General features: G+C 47.9%; 1 protein-coding gene across 5 annotated transcripts in view; it reads left to right on the forward strand.

Annotated features, from left to right (window-relative positions):
* Positions 1 to 20799, forward strand: part of KANSL3 (KAT8 regulatory NSL complex subunit 3) — a 62702-nt gene that overhangs the window by 7055 nt on the left and 34848 nt on the right. For all 5 annotated transcript variants that reach the window (XM_039523839.1, XM_039523841.1, XM_039523843.1 and 2 more), the window contains exons 3-13: positions 3329 to 3499; positions 6132 to 6222; positions 6542 to 6727; positions 10469 to 10600; positions 11504 to 11620; positions 12222 to 12323; positions 12441 to 12512; positions 13749 to 13823; positions 14744 to 14901; positions 16790 to 16853; positions 17831 to 18031. In XM_039523839.1, the coding sequence (XP_039379773.1) occupies positions 3329 to 3499; positions 6132 to 6222; positions 6542 to 6727; positions 10469 to 10600; positions 11504 to 11620; positions 12222 to 12323; positions 12441 to 12512; positions 13749 to 13823; positions 14744 to 14901; positions 16790 to 16853; positions 17831 to 18031 (1369 nt within the window). The remainder of the gene's footprint in view (positions 1 to 3328; positions 3500 to 6131; positions 6223 to 6541; positions 6728 to 10468; positions 10601 to 11503; positions 11621 to 12221; positions 12324 to 12440; positions 12513 to 13748; positions 13824 to 14743; positions 14902 to 16789; positions 16854 to 17830; positions 18032 to 20799) is intronic.

Consider the following 20799-nt stretch of genomic DNA (forward strand, 5'->3'; position numbering starts at 1 on the left):
TTGCCCTCTGCTGGACTCTTTCAAATTTTTCCACATCCTTCTTGTAGTGTGGGGCCCAAAACTGGACACAGTACTCCAGATGAGGCCTCACCAATGTCGAATAGAAGGGAATGATCACGTCCCTCAATCTGCTGGCAATGCTCCTACTTATACAGCCCAAAATGCTGTTAGCCTTCTTGGCAACAAGGGCACAGTCGACCCATATCCAGCTTCTCATCCATTGTAACCCCTAGGTCCTTTTCTGCAGAACTGCTGCCTAGCCACTCGGTCCCTAGTCTGTAGCAGTGAATGGGATTCTTCCATCCTAAGTGCAGGACTCTGCACTTGTCCTTGTTGAACCTCATCAGATTTCTTTTGGCCCAATCCTCTAATTTGTCTAGGTCCCTCTGTATTCTATCTCTACCCCCCAGCATATCTACCATTCCTCCCAGTTTAGTGTCATCTGCCAACTTGCTGAGGGAGCAGTCCACACCATCCTCCAGATGGTTAGTGAAGATATTGAACAAAACCGGCCCCAGGACCGACCCTTGGGGCACTCCACTTCGTACCAGCTGCCAACTAGACATGGGACCATTGATCACTACCCGTTGAGCCTGACTGACTAGCCATCTTTCTCTCCACCTTATAGTCCATTCATCCAGCCCATACTACTTTAACTTGCTGGCAAGAATAATGCGGGAGACCATATCAAAAGCTTTGCTAAAGTCAAGCTTATTGCCTGCCATATTTACTATTCTTTCTACACGTCGGGATGGTTTGTTCCTGCAACCTCAATAAGGATTCTTTAAAATACAGTCAGCTCTCCTGGACTCCTTTCCCCCTCATATTATTCGCCAAGGGAATCCTGCCCATCAGTTCCCTGAGGAAGTCAAAGTCTGCTTTTCTGAAGTCCAGGGTCCGTATTCTGCTGCTTTCCTTTCTTCCTTGTGTCAGGATCCTGAACTGGACCATCTCATGGTCACTGCCTCCCAGGTTCCCAGCCACTTTTGCTTCCCCTACTAATTCTTCCCTGTTTGTGAGCAGCAGGTCAAGAAGAGCTCTGCCTCTAGTTGGTTCCTCCAGCACTTGCACCAGGAAATTGTCCCTTACACTTTCCAAAAACTTCCTGGATTGTCTGTGTACCTCTGTATTGCTCTCTCAGCAGATATCGGGGTGATTGAAGTCCCCCATGAGAACCAGGGCCTGTGATCTAGTAACTTCTGCTAGTTGCTGGAAGAAAGCCTTGTCCACCTCATCCCCCTGGTCTGGTGGTCTATAGCAGACTCCCACCATGACATCACCGTTGTTGCTCACACTTCTAAATTTAATCCAGAGACTTTCAGGTTTTCTGCAGTTTCATACTGGAGCTCTGAGCAGTCATACTGCTCTCTTATATACAGTGCAATTCCTTCATCTTTTCTGCCTTGTCTGTCCTTCCTGAACAGTTTATATCCATCCATGACAGTACTCTAGTCATGTGAGTTATCCCACCAGGTCTCTGTTATTCCAATCACATCATAATTCCTTGACTGTGCCAGGACTTCCAGTTCTCCCTGCTTGTTTCCCAGGCTTCTTGCATTTGTGTATAGGCACTTAATATAACTCACTGATCGTCCTGCTTTCTCAGTATGAGGCAGGAGTCCTCCCCTCTTGCGCTCTCCTGCTTGTGCTTCCTCCCGGTATCTCACTTCCCCACTTACCTCAGGGCTTTGGTCTCCTTCCCCGGTGAACCTAGTTTAAAGCCCTCCTCAATAGGTTAACCAGCCTGCTTGTGAAGATGCTCTTCTCTCTTTTTGTTAGGTGGATCCCGTGTCTTCCTCGCAATCCTTCTTCTTGGAACACTATTCCATTGTCAAAGAATCCAAAGCCTTCTCTCTGACACCACCTGCATAGCCATTCATTGACTTCCACAATTCGATGGTCTCTACCCGGGCCTTTTCCTTTTACAGGGAGGATGGACGAGAACACTACTTGCGCCTCAAACTCCTTTATCCTTCTTCTCAGAGCCATGGAGTCTGCAGTGAGCCGCTCAAGGTCATTCTTGGTGGTATCATTGGTGCCCACATGGAGAAGCAGGAAGGGGTAGTGATCTGAGGGCTTGATGAGTCTTGGCAGTCTCTCTGTCACATTGTAAATCCTAGCTTCTGGCAAGCAGCACACTTCTCAGTTTTCCCAGTCGGGATGGCAGATAGATGACTCAGTCCCCTTAGGAGGGAATCCCCGACCACGACTACCCACTGCCTCCGTGGTTGTGGAACCCCCGTATCTAGGACAATGCATCCGTGCCTTCCAATTGGTGGAGTCTCCTTCTGTGCCCATCCCTCAGATGTATCATCTAGTCCATTCTCCGCATTAGTATCTGTGGAGAGATCATGAAAATGGTTGCTCACCTGTATCTGCATTGCTGGTACATGGATGCTCCTCATTCTTCTTCTGGAGGTCACATGCTGCCAATTTTCTTCACCATCCTTCTGTCCCCGCTGCACAGCCTGCTCTGATTCTTTAGAATGTTGTGCCCATAGAAGCATATCCTGACATCTGTCCAGGAAATCTTCATTTTCTCTTATGCGGCACAGGGTTGATACTTGTTTCTCCAGACCTTGAACTTTCTCTTTCAATATGGAGACCAGCTTGCACTTTGTATAGAGAAAGTCACTTCTGTCCTGTGGAAGAAAGACAAACATGGCACATCCTGTGCAGGTGTCAACAGCTGATCACTCACCATCCATATTACCTTCACTCAAAGAGCTTCTTCAGCTGTTGCAGTAACTACTCAGAGAAGCCTGCAAGATGAAAGCCTCAGTGGGCTCGCCCCAGGCGAACTCTCAGTCAAACTCCCTCTGTTCACCGCTCAGCTGGTTCCCAGCTGGCTGCCTTTTTATAACAGTCAAGCCCACACATGGTTAAAATCTGATTCAGGGCTTATCAGCATTACAAGCTGCAAGTAACCTTGTCAGGAGACAACCATGTTGTTAGATGACATTTCATTTTGTAGCGTAGCCTATCCCCAAGACAGGTTTCGGGTGCAGAATATGGTTACAAATACAATGAAAAATAGCACGGTTCCATCTTCTGCTCCAGCGGCAGCAGCTTCAAAGGCTGTGTCTCAGCCATGGTCAGATACTGATTTGGGGCTTGTGGGAGACGGAGGATGAAATAAGCTTGAAGGAGCCTTGTGCTTCAGACAGGTGGGCACAGGTGTGCTGTCTCTGTTCCATCTTGCCCAGGCAGGTACTTGTAACCCAGTGCAGTGTGTTTCCAGTTCCTGTTTTGTGTTGAGAAACCTGCTGCTCTGAGGCTGCTATGGTGGTGGGGGTCCTGTTCTCTGAAATCCCAGCTCTCCTTTCAGTGAGGTGGATATCCCCATTGATGTGGAAACCGTCACACCCACGCCTGTCCCGCTCTACGACAACCAGAAAGCGCGCAGTGTGATGAACGAGTGTGAGCGTCACGTCATCTTTGCCCGTACGGATGCCGATGCCCCTCCTCCACCTGATGACTGGGAGGAGCACATGAACAGGTAACGTGGTTGGGATGCAGTTGGGGGTTTCTGTGCTGCGGTTCTTACTGAGAGGCTGTTAGCTGAGAAGAGAAACAAAATAAGCAACATGGAAATGGTAGTACGTAGAGGCAGCGATCTGGGGTCACAGCAGAAGATTGAGATTCAGGAATCCTCTTGTTGGTTGTATTTCACTAGCATAGAGAGCCTCAGCCGAGATGAGATTCCATAGTGCCAGGCACTGTGCATACAGATAAGAGAGGGTCCGTACCCCGAGGAGTCTACAGTCAATACAAAGGGTGGGAGGGGAAACTGAGGCAGAGGTGAAATGACTTGCCCAGGTTCCCATAGCATGTCAGTGGCAGAGCTAGGAAGAGAATCCAGGTCTCCTGACTCTGTCCATGCCCTATCCACTGGTCCATGATGTCTCTGGGCTCTATATGAGGAGGTAGCCGTGTTAGTCTGTATCCACAAAAACAAGGAGTCCGATGGAACCTTAAAGACTAACAAATTTATTTGGGCATAAGCTTTCGTGGGTAAAATGAAGAAGTGGGTTTTTTACCCACGAAAGCTTATGTCCAAATAAATCTGTTAGTCTTTAAGGTGCCACCAGACTCCTTGTTGTTTTTCTGGGTTCTATGCTTGCCTGGGCAAATTAATGTTTGTAGAGTGTTTTGAGGTCCTGATGCAAAAAAAGCTATACAAGGACAAAGCGTTATTCATTTGCGGACATGAAGCTGACTTGCATTCTCACTTAAAACCAATGACTGTTCCGTAATGTTGTATTGTGCGATACAAGATGGGTACATCACAGACCTAGGCTGTGGTTAACGAGTTTATTCTGTAATGTGCATTGGACAGCAGGCCTTTTCTCACTTTTGCATTGGGATTATGTATATGCAGTGATTGGCAGCGATTTTTTTGCAGGATGAGGGCCTTGGTTTGGGTTTTTGATTTGTTTTAATGTGTTTAGACATGCACTGTTCCACTTCAGGTGGCTTTTCGCATCCTTCTGGGCTTTATTTATTTAATCTTATTATGTTCCAATGTCTAGAAATATATTTCCCAGAATTCCCAGTAATTTGAGTAATTTGATTCCCTTTATAAACTGTGGAACTTGCACTTATTTAATTGCACAGGTATTCAAAGGAACGTGTTATCCAGCTGTTAATTTTACAATGACATATGAGCCTCTGAAGTCAACATCTGTAGAAAGGCTGCAGTTGCTCATAGTCTAGCCACTTCCTGGGGCTTTAGTTACCAGTCTTAATAAATGGATTTTCTGTCCTGTCCGTCCCCCCCCCCCCCCCCATGAGCCCTGTTAATTCTTGTGGCTTTCTAAGCTTCAAGTATCATGCTTGCCCTGAATTTTGCATACAAGTACAACTGGATCAGATACTGCTTGTTTCTTACTTGCATGAGAGTTCGCATTGGTCCAAGCTCCCTTCCCTTTTTTCCTCAGTCAGTCTTCAATCAAGCAAAATATTCCTAGGAAGAGCTTTCAGTTGCCTCTCTCTATTTGCTAGCCATCAGTCTCCTTTACAGAGGCCTTTCTCTTCAGAACTTCTGAAGACTGTCTGTAGTCTGAAGCAGGCACTCTTCTGTTCTGTGTAAGATATTGTACATCAGTTTTGCATCTGCATGTGTATTGTGGACTGCAGCCTGGAGCTAGTAACTATGTTTCTTCTTAAAACATTGTTTGTAAATGCTTATTCTGTCTGAGTGCTTTGTTTATTAGGAAGGAAGGGTGATCTTTTGTCTAAGGAATGGGGTTAGAAATCAGCTAGAATGCAGGTTACCCATCTATCTGTGGGCTTTTGTCCCCTGTTGTGTAATATCTGAGTGCCTCTCGACACCCTTGTGAGACAGAAGAGCGAGGAGGAGCTGGGGCAGAGCATGTGTGTTGGCCAAGATCACACAGGAAGTCTGTGACAGAGCTGAGAATTGAATTCAGGTCTTCTGAGTTCCCAGGTCTGTGTTGGTTAGAGGTGTGAAACAAACTAACCCACTAGTGACATAGCTATGCCAACAAAACCCCAGTGGAAACGCAGCTATGCCAGTGGCTTCTGTTACCATGGCTAATGTCATTTGGGCAGGTGGTGTTCCTGGGCCAGCAGAAAACCTCTTTCTGTTGATGTGTGCTGTGTGTGCCCGTGGGGCTATGCTGACATAGGATGTGTAGTGGAGACATGGTCCTAGCCTGTTCCTGGCTTACCACTGACCTGCCCACGGCGCTGAGGTCATGAGAGAGATCCTCACTGCAAACCGAGGGGAAATCTGCCTGTAAAGACAAAGGTGGCACTTCTGATCATCCATGAGACTTGAGCGTGACTATCTGGACATTCAGGCCCTTCTGACGATAGATGTGTGGGTAGCTTTCATGTAAGGTGGTTGGTATTTTCTCAGTCTGCATTGCCCACATCATATATGTAGCCAAAACCATAATACAGTGTAGAGACAATTATTATTTATTGTGAGGCATGGGATCTGAGCACGTGACTGGGAGCCATTAACTCCTGGGTGCTAAAAGCTGATAGATCAGCTGCACCGTCTTATTTACCTGCACCCTTACTGCGTTGTTTTAAGAGTTAGGAGTAAAAAAACGTAAACCCTTTATATCCTGTCTAAACTACCCTCTTGGTTTTCCTTTCAGGTCAGGTTGGACGATGGCCCAGAACAAGCTATTTAATAAGATCCTTAAAGCCCTGCAATCTGACAGGCTGGCCCGCTTGGCCAATGAAGGGGTAAGATCTTTCTTTCCTCATCCCCTCTCCTTCAAGCTGCAGCAGCTGCGTTGCCTCCTTATGCACCCAATCCTTCCTGGCAGTGGCAGATGAAACATGTAGGACGGTCTGGATCCTCGGCTCTTATAAACTCCTCCATGAGCAGGTTTATGGCTTTGATATGGACTAGAATGTGGTCTTCGGTGGGAGAAGGATTGGCCCATTCTCACTCGCCAGAGGAACAGAGGGTGTAGCAACAAATTTTGCCCTGGTGGATTTTGTATGGTCCTGGCACATTCACTTTCCTTATGCCCATGTGGTCTGCTTCCCTTGTTTTTAGGCTTGCAATGAGCCAGTGCTGAGGAGGATAGCAGTGGACAAATGCGCCCGGCGGGTCCGCCAAGCTCTGGCCAGTGTGAACTGGGACACCAAGCTGATCCAATGGCTTCACACCACACTGGTGGAGACGCTCAGTTTACCTATGTTGGCTGCTTACTTGGATGCTTTGCAGACACTTAAGGGAAAGGTGATAAACATGAGTTCTGGAATGTACTTTGCTTTCACTTAATACCACTTTCTCTTCAAACAGTTCGTTCAAGGGAAGCTGATGGGACATCGATCTCCTTTCTGGGCGACTGGGGGAAAAGTAGCCTCTTTGCCCCTGTTCTCCTTCCCTTTTCCCCACTGCACTAGCTTGGGGAGCTTTTGCTTTGAGGATTAGGAGGGAGGACTCCTGGTTTTTCTGTGGCAGTACTGGGTGATCTTCAGCATGTCACTTAGCCGCTCTCTGTCTTGGTTGCCCTATCAAGAGAGTGAGGAAAGGAGAGGCCACTAGCCTGGGACTTGGGAGAGGCTGGGTCAGCTTCTCGCTCTGACACAGGCTTCCTGTGTAACTTGGGCAAATCCCTTAGCTTCTGTGTGCCTCAGTTCCCCTCTGTACTATGGGGATAATGGCTCTGCCCTGCCACAGGAGGGGTTGGGAGAATAAATACAGCATAGCATGAGGGGCACCCAGTTATCTTAGATGGATAGATTTGTAAAAGAGGGCTAATACTTTACAGGGAGGTTGTAAACAGTTGACAAACAATTAAGTTTGTAAAGCCCATGGAGCTCCTGGGATGAGAGTTATTGTAGACGGGCAACATATTAGTTTCTAAACTTTTATTGAAGTGATTCAGAGAAATATAGGGGACTTTGGAGGTGCTGTGCTAGGACTCAGGAGACCTGGGCTGTTTTCCTTGCTCTGCCACTGGTCTGCTGGGTATCCCTGGGCAAGTCACCTCACACCTCTGTGCCTCAATTTCCCCATAGATAAAATGGGAGTAATGATACTGAGCTAGTTTGGGAAGTGCTTGATATCTATGGCTTGAAAATTGTGAAATCAGAGCTAGGTAGGGGTAATTGTGTTAGTAGTAGTAGTATTCAGTACCCTGTTTTATGGTTTGTATGCAAGAGGCACATGCCAGTTAAATGTTCTTGGCCAACAGAGAAGACTCTTTGGAAAGGTACTACAGGAATGTTGTTTATTGTTAAAATAGTCTAGACCAAACTTCGTTAATTGATCTTTTTCTCTCAATTAAAATACACAATTCTACTTAATTTGTTTGGATGAGCACTTTCAGTACAATGTTCCCATCCCACGAAGCCAGGGTGAATCGGTACACTACAGCTGTACTTTTGCATAGCATCCGTCATACAAACGAACTCCCCAAATGGCTAAATGCAATAAATATTAGAGGTGCAGAGGAACGATCAGATTTGAGAAAGACATTTACAGCAGAGCGATCAGCTAAGATTAGGGCCATCAAATGATTTAAAAACACAGTTGTGATGAATCGCCAGTTTAATCGCATTGTTAAGCAATAATAGAATATCATTTATTTAAATATTTTTGGTGTTGGGGGAGGTGTGTGTGTGTGTGTGTGTGTGTGTGTGTGTGTGTGTGGGGAACACTGTCTCTTTAAGCAGAGCGCTCAGGAGCCTGAACGCTTTTTCAGCCAGCAGCAGCTGCTGTCTCCAGCACTCTCTGCTGAGCCCGGAGCAGCAGACAGGATCCCCCTGTTCCCCGACCCCAGCTCAGCAGGGACTGGGCACATGGGGGGGGGCATGGAGGGGGACACCCAGACATCAGCTCCTCTGCTGCCTCCCCCGCCCCTGCTCTGTGCAGCACACAGGAGGCAGGCTCCCGGTCCGGAGCAGCTTGGCCAGGGACTCCATGGAGGTGGGAGCAGCAATGAAGCAGGGCGGCACCCCTGCCCTGGAGGCACGCAGCGGCGCCCCCCTAAGGATGGCTCTGGTGTGTGGTTAACATTCATTTAAAAAAAAAAAAGCGTTAATTTGTTTTGAGTTAATCGTATGCGTTAACTGTGATTGATTGACAGCCCTAATTGTTATTTTTTATTAGAAATATTTGCACCGTGAAACAGATAAAAGAGAGTGCGATGTACAAATCAAAGCATGAAGGGCATAGAAATGCTTAGCACTGCGGTTCTCAAACTGGGTCGGGACCCCAAAGTGAGTCGTGACCTAGTTTTAATGGGGTCGCCAGGGCTGGCTTAGATTTACTGGGGCCTAGGGCTGAAGCCCAAAGGTTCAGGTTACAGGCCCCCTGCCAGGGCTGAAGCCCTTTGGCTTTGGCCCCCCTGCACTCAGGCTTTGGCCCCCAGCCTGGGGCAATGGGGCTCGGGCGGGCTCAGGTTTCAGTCCCTTCCTCCCGGAGTTGTGTAGTAATTTTTATTGTCAGAAGGGGGTTGTGGTGCAATTAAGTTTGAGAACCCTGGGCGTAGCATATCTGGCACGTCAGTACCTTGCAACCCCAGCTATGGCAGTGCCATATGAACGCCTGTTCTCACCTTCAGGTGATGTAACTAAGAAGCGGGCAGCATTATCTCCCGTAAATGTAAACACACTTGTTTGTCTGAGCGTTTGGCTGAACAAGAAGTAGGACTGAGTGGACTTGTAGGCTCTAAAGTTTTACATTGTTTTGTTTTTGAGTGCAGCGATGTAAAAAAAAAAAAAATTCTACCTGTGCAAGTTGAATGCTAGAGCTTGCGCTACAGTACTTGTATGAGGTGAACCAAAAACGACTATTTTTCTTATCGTTCTTACAGTGCAAATATTTTTAATCAAACATAATATAAAGTGAGCAGTTTGCATTCTGTGTTGTAATTGAAATCAATATATTTGAAAATATAGAAAAACATCCAAAATATTTATAATACATTTCCATTGGTATTCTATTAGTGTTTAAGTGCGAATAAAACTGTGATTAATGATGATGAATTTTTAAGCTAGTTAATTGGTTTTGCGTTAATCGCTTGGGGTAACTGTGATTAATTGACAGCAGTTGCTAAAATGGAGAGTCAGTGAAGTAGAGGGAGACTATTCCACCGGATGGCAGGAGGTGCAAAGGAGAAGGCTTTCATGTTAGCAGCGATGCGCTGGTGTGAAGGGATTAAAGGAGAGCTCAGTGGTAGTTAAGTGGAGGAAGCAGAGAGGGAAGAAATCGGCCAAAGTCTGGTCAGGAGGCTGGAGAAGTGCATGCAGGGTTTTAACAACAAAGAGGTCATTTATTTAGCTGAATCTTGCAATGAAGGAGAGCCAGTGGAGCTGTTTGGAGGTGAAGGTTGCACATCGAGACAAGAGCGTGCAGATATATCAAATACAGACTCTCCCTTCTGGGGGGTTGACACTTCTTGGTGCTCATGCAGTATCTGAGAAACGAGTCTCTGCTAAGAAAAGGTATTGGAATTGCTGGTGGCACCTGTTCACTGAGGTGAGGTCCTTACCTAGTGCCCTGAGGAAGGAACATTTACTGGTCCATTTCAGTGCTCTAAAGGTCTCATTTTCTCCAACTAAATTCCAGTGCCCTGAGTCAGCAAGTTCCTCGATGTGCGAAAATGCAAACTCTGTAGTCCATCAGTCATGCTCTGCGAGCAAGTATTCCCCAAAGGGCAACTTGGCTGGACCTGTGTCTGACAACAGCTCCTCCTGAGCTGTGGCCTGTGCACCAGCTGTGCTGCTCTGGGTCTCCTCCAGAGCAGTGCAAAACCCAAGTACTAGCCCCTTGACTCGTACCCCATAGGGGTGTGGGAGGGGAGTGCCAGGTGTGCGTTCTCCCATTGCTGGGGAGAAGCTAACTGAATTTCCCATGCTGTGGTATACACATTGAAGTGCCCACTGAAATCAGTTCTGAAGGAAGATCCCATAGGATATTAGGTGTGTGGTTAATACGTTTCTTCAGCCACCGTCTGGCCTTTGGTTTCAGATCCCCACCCTGATTGACAGGATGCTGCTCTCGTCCACCACAAAGACAGGGGCGGCAGGGGCTGAGGCTCTCTCCCTCCTCCTGAAGAGACCATGGGACCCAGCTGTGGGTGTCTTGTCCCATAATAAACCTGTGAGTACATCCCTGGGCTTGCAAGGAGGGAGGGGCTCAGCTCAGTGTCTGGTTGGTGCCCGAATCTGTTCGCTGTCCCCAGTCCTCTCTCTCTGCTTCTCCGTCCAGGTCTCTCTTGTACACTCGGCATCATGATCTCTGTCATGGTGTCTCTACCCCCAGTACCTCCTGTCTTCAGAGTGCCCTCTTCTCCTTCAGACCCAGTCTTTCCAGGAATCCATGCTGCCTTTTCTCTCTCTGCAGCCTTCCTAGTCTGATACTGTCATTCCGTGCCGTGTGTGTGTTGTGTAACTGTGTCGGACTCAATGGATGAGAGTATTGTGTTGGGATGCAGTACCGTCCTAGTATCCCAAGAAGGCCTCTTCCAGTGACACCTGCTCCCAGCTCACAGGATGAGCAAGGCAGGGTCTCTGGTTTTCCCTTCAGTCTGTGCCCTGGGGATGCTATTTAGCTCCTGTTCTTAGGAGGCCTGGGCTGGGCTTGTCCTTTGTCAATCATCCGTAGCTGTGTTTGATTGTTAGCAAGGATTGTGCCGAGAGCATCACTGGTGCTCTTAAGTACTTTGGGCCATGCCATGTTCTCGCACCTGTGGCAGAGGGTGCCCGAGTGCATGTTTGGGCTTTGTAGCAGCTCTGGTTCAAATGATCTGCAGTCTTAACTTGCACACAGCTTTTCAGTAGCTCAGCCTGACAAACTCCTCTGTGTGTCCTGTGCTGTTGCAGATGTCCGAGTCCTTTGCTCAGAGCAGCCGGGGGGAGGATTGGTTGGATGTGTGTTGACTGGTATGCATCGCAGGCTTATCCTGGGGATCATGCCTGGGCCTGTCAAGGGTGCTGGGGAGCGGGCAGGTCTCAGGGAAAGGAAGCTGCTTGCCTTATCTTTCTGTTGCGGTGAATTTTGTAGAGCAAGTTGCCTGGTTCCCCTCTCATCCTGATTGCATCTTCCGGACCCTCCAGTTCTATGTTCCCCACCTCTCGCCGGCACCGGTTCTGGCAGTCGCAGCTCTCCTGCCTGGGAAAGGTTTGTAACTCGGCATGTTTTTGAAGGGAGGGGCTGTCGTTCATACTAGCAGCTCTTTCGGGGCATTTAGGGGCAATGTGAACCTGTAACTCCTGTTAAACAGCCCAACAGCTTCATTATGCTGATCACTTCAGCAGGGAGGTCCTCCCATGGAGCTGCTCCCCTCAGACCTGCATGCTTGGTCTTCCAGGAGGGGCTCTCCTTACCTCTGCTGCCATGGGCCATAGCAGGAGACCTACTGTTCTAGCACATGATTCTGCTTCAGGGATTACCCAGTTGAGTGGATTGAAGAGCATGTGGCTGGGATTCTCCAGTATAAACAGGTCAGGGGAAAGGGGTTATTTGGTGTCTGGTAGCCTGTCTTCTGCCTGGGAGAAGTGCTGCTCCAAGCCGTCCTTGTGCATTGACTACATCAGCACTATAGGAGGAAAGCCAGTAGCAGGTGGGGTGCGTTGGTAGAGGGATGACAGTAAACCCCTGAGTCCTGACTCTGTGTGTTCATCCCAGTGGGTGCATCCCTGTGAATGGCCATCAGGACATGCTGCTCCACAGTGGAACTGCTACGATTTATACGGTGCTCTCTTTGCGGCTTGTGTTCCAGGTGATCCCTGTTGCCACCCACCTGCTGAATAATGGTAGTGGGGTGGGAGTGTTGCAGTGTCTTGAACACATGATTGGTGCAGTCAGAGGCAAAGTGCTGGAGGTAAGTGCGTGGGCAGCTTAGGTGGGCCTGCACCGTATGCCACTAACACCCATGACCTTCACTGTGCTTGCACTGTCCTGCTGCCTTTCCTTTCACTCCCTCTTCTTTCTCGGCCAGATTCACAACCATTTCACCCACAAGCCGATCATCCTGATTGGGTGGAACACAGGAGCCTTGGTGGCCTGTCATGTAAGTAACTTCTTGTCTTGCATCCTATCAGAGGCCATTTTACACTGTACCTCTTGAATAAAAGTCACCTGGATTGGTTCTGATTCCCATGCGCCCTCCTGGCGCTTGGCCCCATGCTGGATTGGGCACGGGTGGTAACTGAACAGAGCAGCCGTAAGGTGTATCCAAGCTACTTATAAAACGGCGAGGAACCCTGATATTCCCTGGCTCTTGTATTACCAGACCAGAGGCACTTGTGTGGCCCATCACCTGTCTCCCCCCTCCATGTTACTGAATGTTCAAGTGGTGATGAGCAAGTTAAGTTGATTAGTGGCAGTTGGGATGGATGTGGCCGGTGGGGAACTGGATAAGGCAACCCAGGGCGATGGGTAAGAGTGTAATTGGAGATGCCAGCGTAGGGGTTTGATACATGATTGCAGCCCAGTGAGTATATGGGACTGTTCCAGATCTGTCACTCTGGCAGGGTATTGGAGTTAGAGGACTCACTTCTATTCTAGAACATGAAGCACTCATTGAACTAGACGGCCTGATTCTGGCCTCTTGTACTGCCCCTTGGAGTTCAGTTTGCACTTACATCCAGGCAAAAGTGAGCTCTGGGAATCAGGCTTGGTGTCTTCAAGGGAGGTTCTGTATTCTGGGAGCACAGGCAAGGGAGAAGAATAACTGTCCTTTCCCTTCCTCTTGCAATCTCCGCATTAGCACTAGAATACCAAGAAGGGGGTGAGGTAAAGTACAGTAGAGTCTCAGAGTTATGAACTGACCAGTCAACCACGGATCTCATTTGGCCTCGGCTGGGCCAAGGGAGGGGCATCTCTCCCCTGGCCGTGGCAAGTCTGGGGCAGGTCCGTGCTGGGGCCGGTGGGGAGGGGCGCCTCTTCCCCGGCTGCGGCAGCTCTGTGCTGGGGGAGAGGCATCTCTCCTCACCGTAGCCCTGAGCTCTTGTGCGGGGCTTAATAGGCAGCTTAGAGGGCCACGCAGCTTAGAGGCATCTTAACCCAACCCTGAAAGGGCTTCTCTCCTTTCCCTCCCATCCTGAGGTCCTGTGTTGCAGCCTCCATCTTTTTGGGCAGAGGCAAATGAGGAGATTGAGATCTTTTCTAGAAAGAGGTATTGTCAAAGCTAGGGATGTGCCATGATAGGAGCCCAGCAGCGAGGGCTCTGCTAACTATGTTGATGCTGAGCTGGATTGTTCTGGGAGGGCTCTGGGTAATGATACTGTCTTGCTGGTCTCTCTAGGTCTCAGTAATGGAGTACGTCACCGCAGTTGTGTGCCTTGGATTCCCTCTGCTCACAGTGGATGGGCCCAGAGGGGTAAGCCCAAAGCAGGGGTCAGAGTTCAGAAGATGGGATTGGTTAGGTAACCAGGCCACTGGACCTGTGAACTTGCTTCAAAGTCCAGCCAGAAGAGCAAGGGTCTGAAGTTTGGTTCTTCACCTGCAAGTATTTTCAAGTGTGTCTGAGCCCATCTAGTGTTTGGGGTGATGGAGAGCCAACAATCTGGGCTCTGGGCAGTGAATCACGGTGGGGCAGTCTGGGAGGGAAAGAGCTCAAGGGTTTGACTGCATCCTTGGTGTGACAGCAGTGGTGTGTGCCTGTAACACATCTCTCGAGCCTCTCCTAGGCCCCACTCCAGAAACAGTTGTTGATCTCACCTTGTTTTGCACCCAGCAACAAGAATGACTTAGGCAGACATATCTGATGGCCTGTCTGAGACTGATTCAGGAGTGACCTTGGGACCCTGGTGCCACTCCGGCAACTAGCTTTGGGGGCTGTGTGAGAAGAGTAGGCCCAGGTACTGTATTGAAGTGTAGAAGGCAGGGAGTTCTATACAGGGGACAGTTCTGTACCAAAGCCTTGTTCGGGGCCACATTTTCCCACTGGGAAAATCCCCTTTGGCGTGTAATCTGGAAAGTCCTGAAACTGCATGGTAGTACAGGCCTGCAACTTACTATTGCATGTTAGTCGATCTAGCATTGCATTTGGGTAGCTACAGCAGTGACGGGGGAAAATGCAGCGAGAGCGGCTGTCTTGATAGGGGGGCAGTCTCAGCTGGTGTAAGTCAGCGGAACTACACCGATTTAGACCATCTGAGTTTCTGGCTCAGTGCGTCTAGTATAAATGTATTTACTTGCCCCATAAAGGTCTTCAGGTCCCAGGCCTTCATATTCCATCGCCTAATGGCCCCTCTGTCCTTCAGTTTTAAAATGTCTCATTGTCCCATGCTCCTGCAGGATGTGGATGACCCCCTGCTGGACATGAAGACCCCAGTTCTCTTTGTGGTTGGTCAGAATTCTTTGCAGTGCAACACTGAAGCTATGGAAGATTTCCGAGAGAAAATCCGAGCTGATAACAGCCTGGTGGTGGTGGGAGGAGCTGATGACAATCTGAGGTATGGCTTTGTGAAATAGTCCCATGCTGTTGGGATGCCGTCTTCCAGAAGCATTGAGCAATGTCTGGTTGGGCCCATTGGCCATGCAAGAGGATTCTAGGATTTCATTCTGAAATTAGATGGGGACTGGATGGCTGACAGGATAAAGAGCCTTTTATTCCTGAGTAGTCAAGTTAAATCAGGCCCAGGTTGAGAGGAGAAACTTACTGCCATCAAAACAGCTGTGTGGAATGAGTTGGTAAGACATGGTCCAGCTCCTTGTGGTCACATGTCCACTTCACAGTTGGCACACTTTGGTGACCTTGTGGTAGTCAGAGCTTGAGTGGGCCATAGCGAATGTACTGTCCTCTTTGTAGCTATAAGTCGTGCTTTTCCAGGTCAAGGTGGAGGCCAGCAGGCAGGGCAGTGTGTGCGGGAAGCTTGTGCTGTTCCTGTCATCCAGGCTCTGTTCCATGGGCAAATGGCAAACCCAGTTCTCCAGGGCTGACAGGCTTTGCCTTTCACTAGCATGAGCATTCGTCACGTGGAGCTGATGGGTGCGTGTGGGGTGACAGACTGCAGCCGATTTACAGCATTCCTGTCCGCTGACAAGTTGAAAGTCCTGGGTGCAGCAAATATCCCCTTTGCGAAAGGCCAGAGAGCCTGAATTCTGTAGACTTTCCTTTTCCAAATCATTCTCGGCTCTGCTCTTGGAGGTGGATTTTGGCTGTTTGCAGTGTCCCTAAAGGGCACTCCTTTGGGAGGTGGTCAGCGGGAGAAAGAGTGCTGTGGGACTGGCAGGAGGCCATAGGCCACCTGCTCCAATCACACTGGTGTAAATCTTGAGTAACCCCATCGATATCAATGGAGCTGTACTGCTGTAAAATGAATGTGGGAGGAGAATCAGGCCTGGCGGCCAAATTATGCAGGCGCTGTCACGACAGTTGTTATGTGTAACTAGGAGCCGATAATAGGAATGATCAGAAAACTGGGGAGGGGCGTGAAATGCAAAATGACCGACTCGCAGCGTTGAAAATGAAGCTCGAAGGGAGAAGGCGCATGTAGCCCTTCTGAGGAAGCTGTGAGCCTGAGTTTCAGAGCTGCCAGGCCACTTCCTGTTGCAGCCAATGGGAGCGCCAGGCGCTCAGCATTAGAACTGGGTGAACAATGGAGTTCTTGCTTCACTGGCAAATCCAGAACATTGGAAAAAAAAAAATTCAGCTCAGGTGGAAGCAGAACCAGTTTTTTGTTTGGAAATTTTCATTGACTCAAAAAGTTGAAAAACGGTCGTGTCAAAGCGACGTGTTTTGGTTCAATCCAACTTCTTTGATTTCAGGCATTTTGATAAAAGCCAAGGAGGACGGGCAGCTGAGCCCTTATAACCTTGAACCCAGGGGTTACGGTTCTCTGGGGTGAGTGTCCAGGTTCAATTCCCCCTTCTGCCCCATGGGGAGAAGGGGGTTGAACTTGGGTCTCCCACATTGCAGACGAGTGCCTTCGCCCTGGGCTACTGGATAGGCTGGTGTTTCTCAGTCTCTCCTGTTGAAGCTGTTCCACTTGTTATAAATAAATAAATGAATGGTCATTGGAGCAGGGATGTGAACTTGAGTCTCACACCTCCCAGGTGTCTGCCCTTACCACCAGGTGATAGTCTCACTCCTTTTCTAGTCACTGTCATCTGAATTTCACCCAGCTCTACTCGGCACATTGTGTCCAGCAGATGGAGCCCTTGAGTTAAGCCCAATTTGAGCTAATTAGCCCCTACGTCCTATTGGTGGAATCTCAGTAGCGCAGCAAACCCTCATTTGATTATCAGCTTTCAAGCTAAGAATGTTGTCCATGGCGCGGTGGGGGCAAGGGAAAGCAGGGAAGAATGCACATCTATTGACTCGCCCACCTTTTTAAATAGGATAAGCAAAGCCAAAAAGAAGGCGGAAGGCCTGACGCAGAGCATGGTGGACAGATGCATCCAGGTAACGAGCAGAGAGATCTTTCGGAGCAGTTTCCCTTCCATAGCATAACTGCCCAGTCGTCTCCATGAGCACAAGCTCCAGTGCTGCTGCCTAGATTGCCTGGGCAGGGGTGGGTGGGGAAGTGAAATCGTTGACAGCATAGCTGTCAAGTGCCCTCGAGGTGAAATCAGTCCTGACATGTTAACCCTTTGGATGCTGCTATCAGGGCATAGTCCTGCATTGTTCTCTTTTGGTTCATGTGTGTCCCACGTCACAGGTTCCAGCTTCTAGCGGTGGCAGTTTAGCACAAGCCCAGCCTCTGGTGCTAGACTATCTGCCCCATCAGTGCCTAGTTCTGAGGCGTGCAGCACACTGGCTTTTCCAGTCATGGGCGTCTCTGAAACACAACACCCTGCTGAATAATGGACTGGCCTTATGCTTGTGGGGGAGGATGGAAACCTCTAGAACTAGTTCATGACGTCCACATTCATTTCACTTGTGACCCAGATGGCTTTGATGCTGCTTTAGTGTCTTTGCTGATGGTACTACGCGCACCAATCTCCCAGCAGCAGTTTTCAAGAGGCCCTGTCTGCTGGGGTGGCTGTTCCTAGGTTATGGACCATAGAGGAGATGTATTTTTCCAGATGTCCTGATACATTTGACTGGCCTGGGGAAGCAGGTGTTTGTGGTTCTTTTTTGTTGTACGGAGAGCAGCATACTTCCCTCCTGTTCCCAGAGAGCCACCGAGATTAAGCTTTAACACAATACCTAGTAACATTAAAAATAGCTAAATTCTTCTTGTCTTGAGCAGTGTAGCTGGGAAGGTCTGAGTGGAGTAGAATCCAGCAAAGCCCTGGCTGTTCTCTCTGTTTCTGGAATCTTAGTATTTATTTCTTTAGATCATTAAGCTAAATTCCCTGCATCCTAGCAGTAACTGGAAGCTGCTTCTAGGCAAACTGTGGAGGCTAGTTGTTAAGAGACGTCTGACCCCTGTGTAGGATGAAATAGCTGACTTCCTGACCGGAGTCCTCACCCGCGCGGACAACCATTCAGGCTCTGACCCCAGGGACCTTGATGCCGAGAAAAAGAAGAAACCACGTGACTTGACCAGGAGGGACCTGTCGTTCGACTTGCCAGAAAGAACCAGCAGTCCCACCTCCCCAGCAGCCAAGGTGCCGGCCTCGCCTTCTGGCTCAGAGGTAGGGACTGGCCCTCTGGGATGTGGAGCTGGGGAAGGCCTGTGTTTGAATGACAGTTTTGTGGGCTGTTTTAGCACTAATGAGCCAGGCTGTGAGAGCACAGAGATGTCAGTGTGCGGGGAGAGAGGGGTGCTTATGGAGGTGTCAGCTGCTCACACAAATGGCTTTTCCAAAATAGATGAGTTGCATTTTAAGGTTTCCTGCAAGGCTTAAGAACATAAGAACAGCCATAGTGGGTCAGATCAAAGGTCCATCTAGCCCAGTATCCTGTCTTCCGACAGTGTCCAATGCCCGGTGCCCCAGAGGGAATGAACAGTGATCCATCCATCCTCTGTTGCCCATTCCCAGCTTCTAGCAAACAGAGGCTAAGGACACCATTCCTGACCATCCTGGCTAATAGCCATTGCTGGACCTATTCTCCATGAGCTTATCCAGTTCCTTTTTTAACCCTGTTATAGTCTTGGCCTTCACAGTATTCTGTGTCAAGGAGTATACAGGTTGACTGTGGGTTGTGTGAAGAAATACTTCCTTTTCTGTGTTTTAAACCTGCTGCCTATTAATTTCATTTGGTGACCCTGAGTTCTTGTGTTATAAGGAGTAAACAACACTTATTTACTTTCTCCACACTAGTCATGATTTTATGGACCTCTATCATATCCCGCATTAGTCGTCCTTTTTCCAAGCTGAAAAATCCCAGTCTTTTTAATCTCTCCTCTTACGGAAGCCATTCCATACCCCTAATCATTTTTGTTTCTCTTTTCTTTACCTTTTCCAATTCCAATATATCTTTTTTTGAAATGGGGTGACCACATCTGCATGCAGTATTCAAGATGTGGGCATACCATGCATTTATATAAAGGCAATATGATATTTTCTGCTTATCTATCCCTTTCTTAATGATTCCCAACATTCTGTTCGCTTTTTTGACTGCCGCTGCACATCAACTGGATGTTTTCAGAGAGCTACCCACAATGACTCCCAAGATCTCTTTCTTGAGTGGTAACAGCTAATTTAGACCCCGTCATTTTATATGTATGGTTGGATTTGTTTTCCAATGTGCATTACTTTGCATTTATCAACATTGAATTTCATCTGCCATTTTTTTGCCCAGTCATCCAGTTTTGAGAGATTCTTTTGTAGCTCTTTGCAGTCTGCCTGGGATTTAACTGTCTTGAGTAGTTTTGTATCATCTGCAAATTTTGCCGCCTCACTGTTTACCCCTTATTCCAGATCATTTATGAGTATGTTGAATAGGACTGGTCCCAATTCAGACCCCTGGGAGACACCACTATTTACCTCTCTCCATTCTGAAAACCAACCATTTATTTCTACCCTTTGTTTCCTATCTTTTAACCAGTTACCAATCCATGAGAGGACCTTGCCTCTTATCCCATTACAGCTTACTTTGCATAAGAGCCTTCGGTGAGGGACCTTGTCAAAGGCTTTCTGAACATCTAAGTACACTATTTCCACTGGATCCCCCTTGTCCACATGCTTGTTGATTCCCTCAAAGAATTCTAGTCGAGTGGTGAGGCATGATTTCCCTTTACAAAAACCATAAATCGTGTTTGTCTACGTGTCTGATAATTCTTTTCTTTACTATAGTTTCAACCAAGTTGCCTAATACAGAAGTCAGGCTTACCAACCTATAATTGCTGGGATCGTCTCTGGAGCCTTTTAAAAAAATTGGTGTTACATTAGCTATCCTCCAGTCATTTAGTACGGAAGATGATTTAAATGATAGGCTACATACCACAGTTAGTAGTTCTGCAATTTCCCATTTGAGTTCCTTCAGAACTCTTGGGTGCATACCATCTGGGCCTGGTGACTTATTACTATTTAATTTATTAATTTGTTCCAAAACCACCTCTAATGACACCTCAATCAGGGACAGTTATTCAGATTTGTCACCTGAAAAGAATAGGAATCTCAGGTTTGGGAATCTCCCTCACATCCTCAGGTGTGAAGACTGATGCAAAGAATTCATTTAGTTTTTCTGCAATGGCCTTATCGTCCTTGAGTGATCCCTTAGCATCTCGATCGTCCAGTGGCCCCACTGGTTGTTTAGCAGGCTTCCTGCTTCTGATGTACTTAAGACATTTTTTTCTGTTACTTTTTAAGTCTTTGGCTAGCTGTTCTTCAAATTCCGTTTTGGCCTTCCTAATTATATTTCTTTTACACTTCACTTGCCAAAGTTTATGCTCCTTTCTATTTTCCTCACTAGGATTTAACTTCCACTTTTAAAGGATGCCTTTTGCCTCTCACTGCTTCTTTTACTTTGTTGTTTAGCCATGGTGGCACTTTTTTGGTTCTTTTACTATGTTTTTTAATTTGGGGCATACATTTAAGTTGAGCCTCTATTACGGTGTCTTTAAAAAGTTTCCATGCAGCTTGCAGAGATTTCACTTTTTGCACTGTACCTTTTAATTTCTGTTTAACTAACTTCCTCGTTTTAGTATAGTTCCCTTTTCTGAAATTAAATGCTATCCGTGGTGGGCTGCTGTGGTGGGTTCTCCCCCTACCCCTCAACAGGGATGTTAAATTTTATTGTTATGGTCACTATTACTAAGCAGTTCAGGTAGATTACCTCTTGGACCAGATCCTGTGCTCCACTTAGGACTAAATCAAGAATTGCCTCTCCCCTTGTGCATTCCAGCACTAGCTGTTCCAAGAAACGGTCATTTATGGTGTCTAGAAACTTCATCTGTGCATCCTGTTCTGAGGTGACATACCCAGCCAATACGGGGATAGTTGAAATCCCCCATTAT

The sequence above is a fragment of the Mauremys reevesii genome, linkage group 2 (genome assembly GCF_016161935.1).
Source record: "Mauremys reevesii isolate NIE-2019 linkage group 2, ASM1616193v1, whole genome shotgun sequence".
NCBI lineage: Eukaryota > Metazoa > Chordata > Testudines > Geoemydidae > Mauremys > Mauremys reevesii.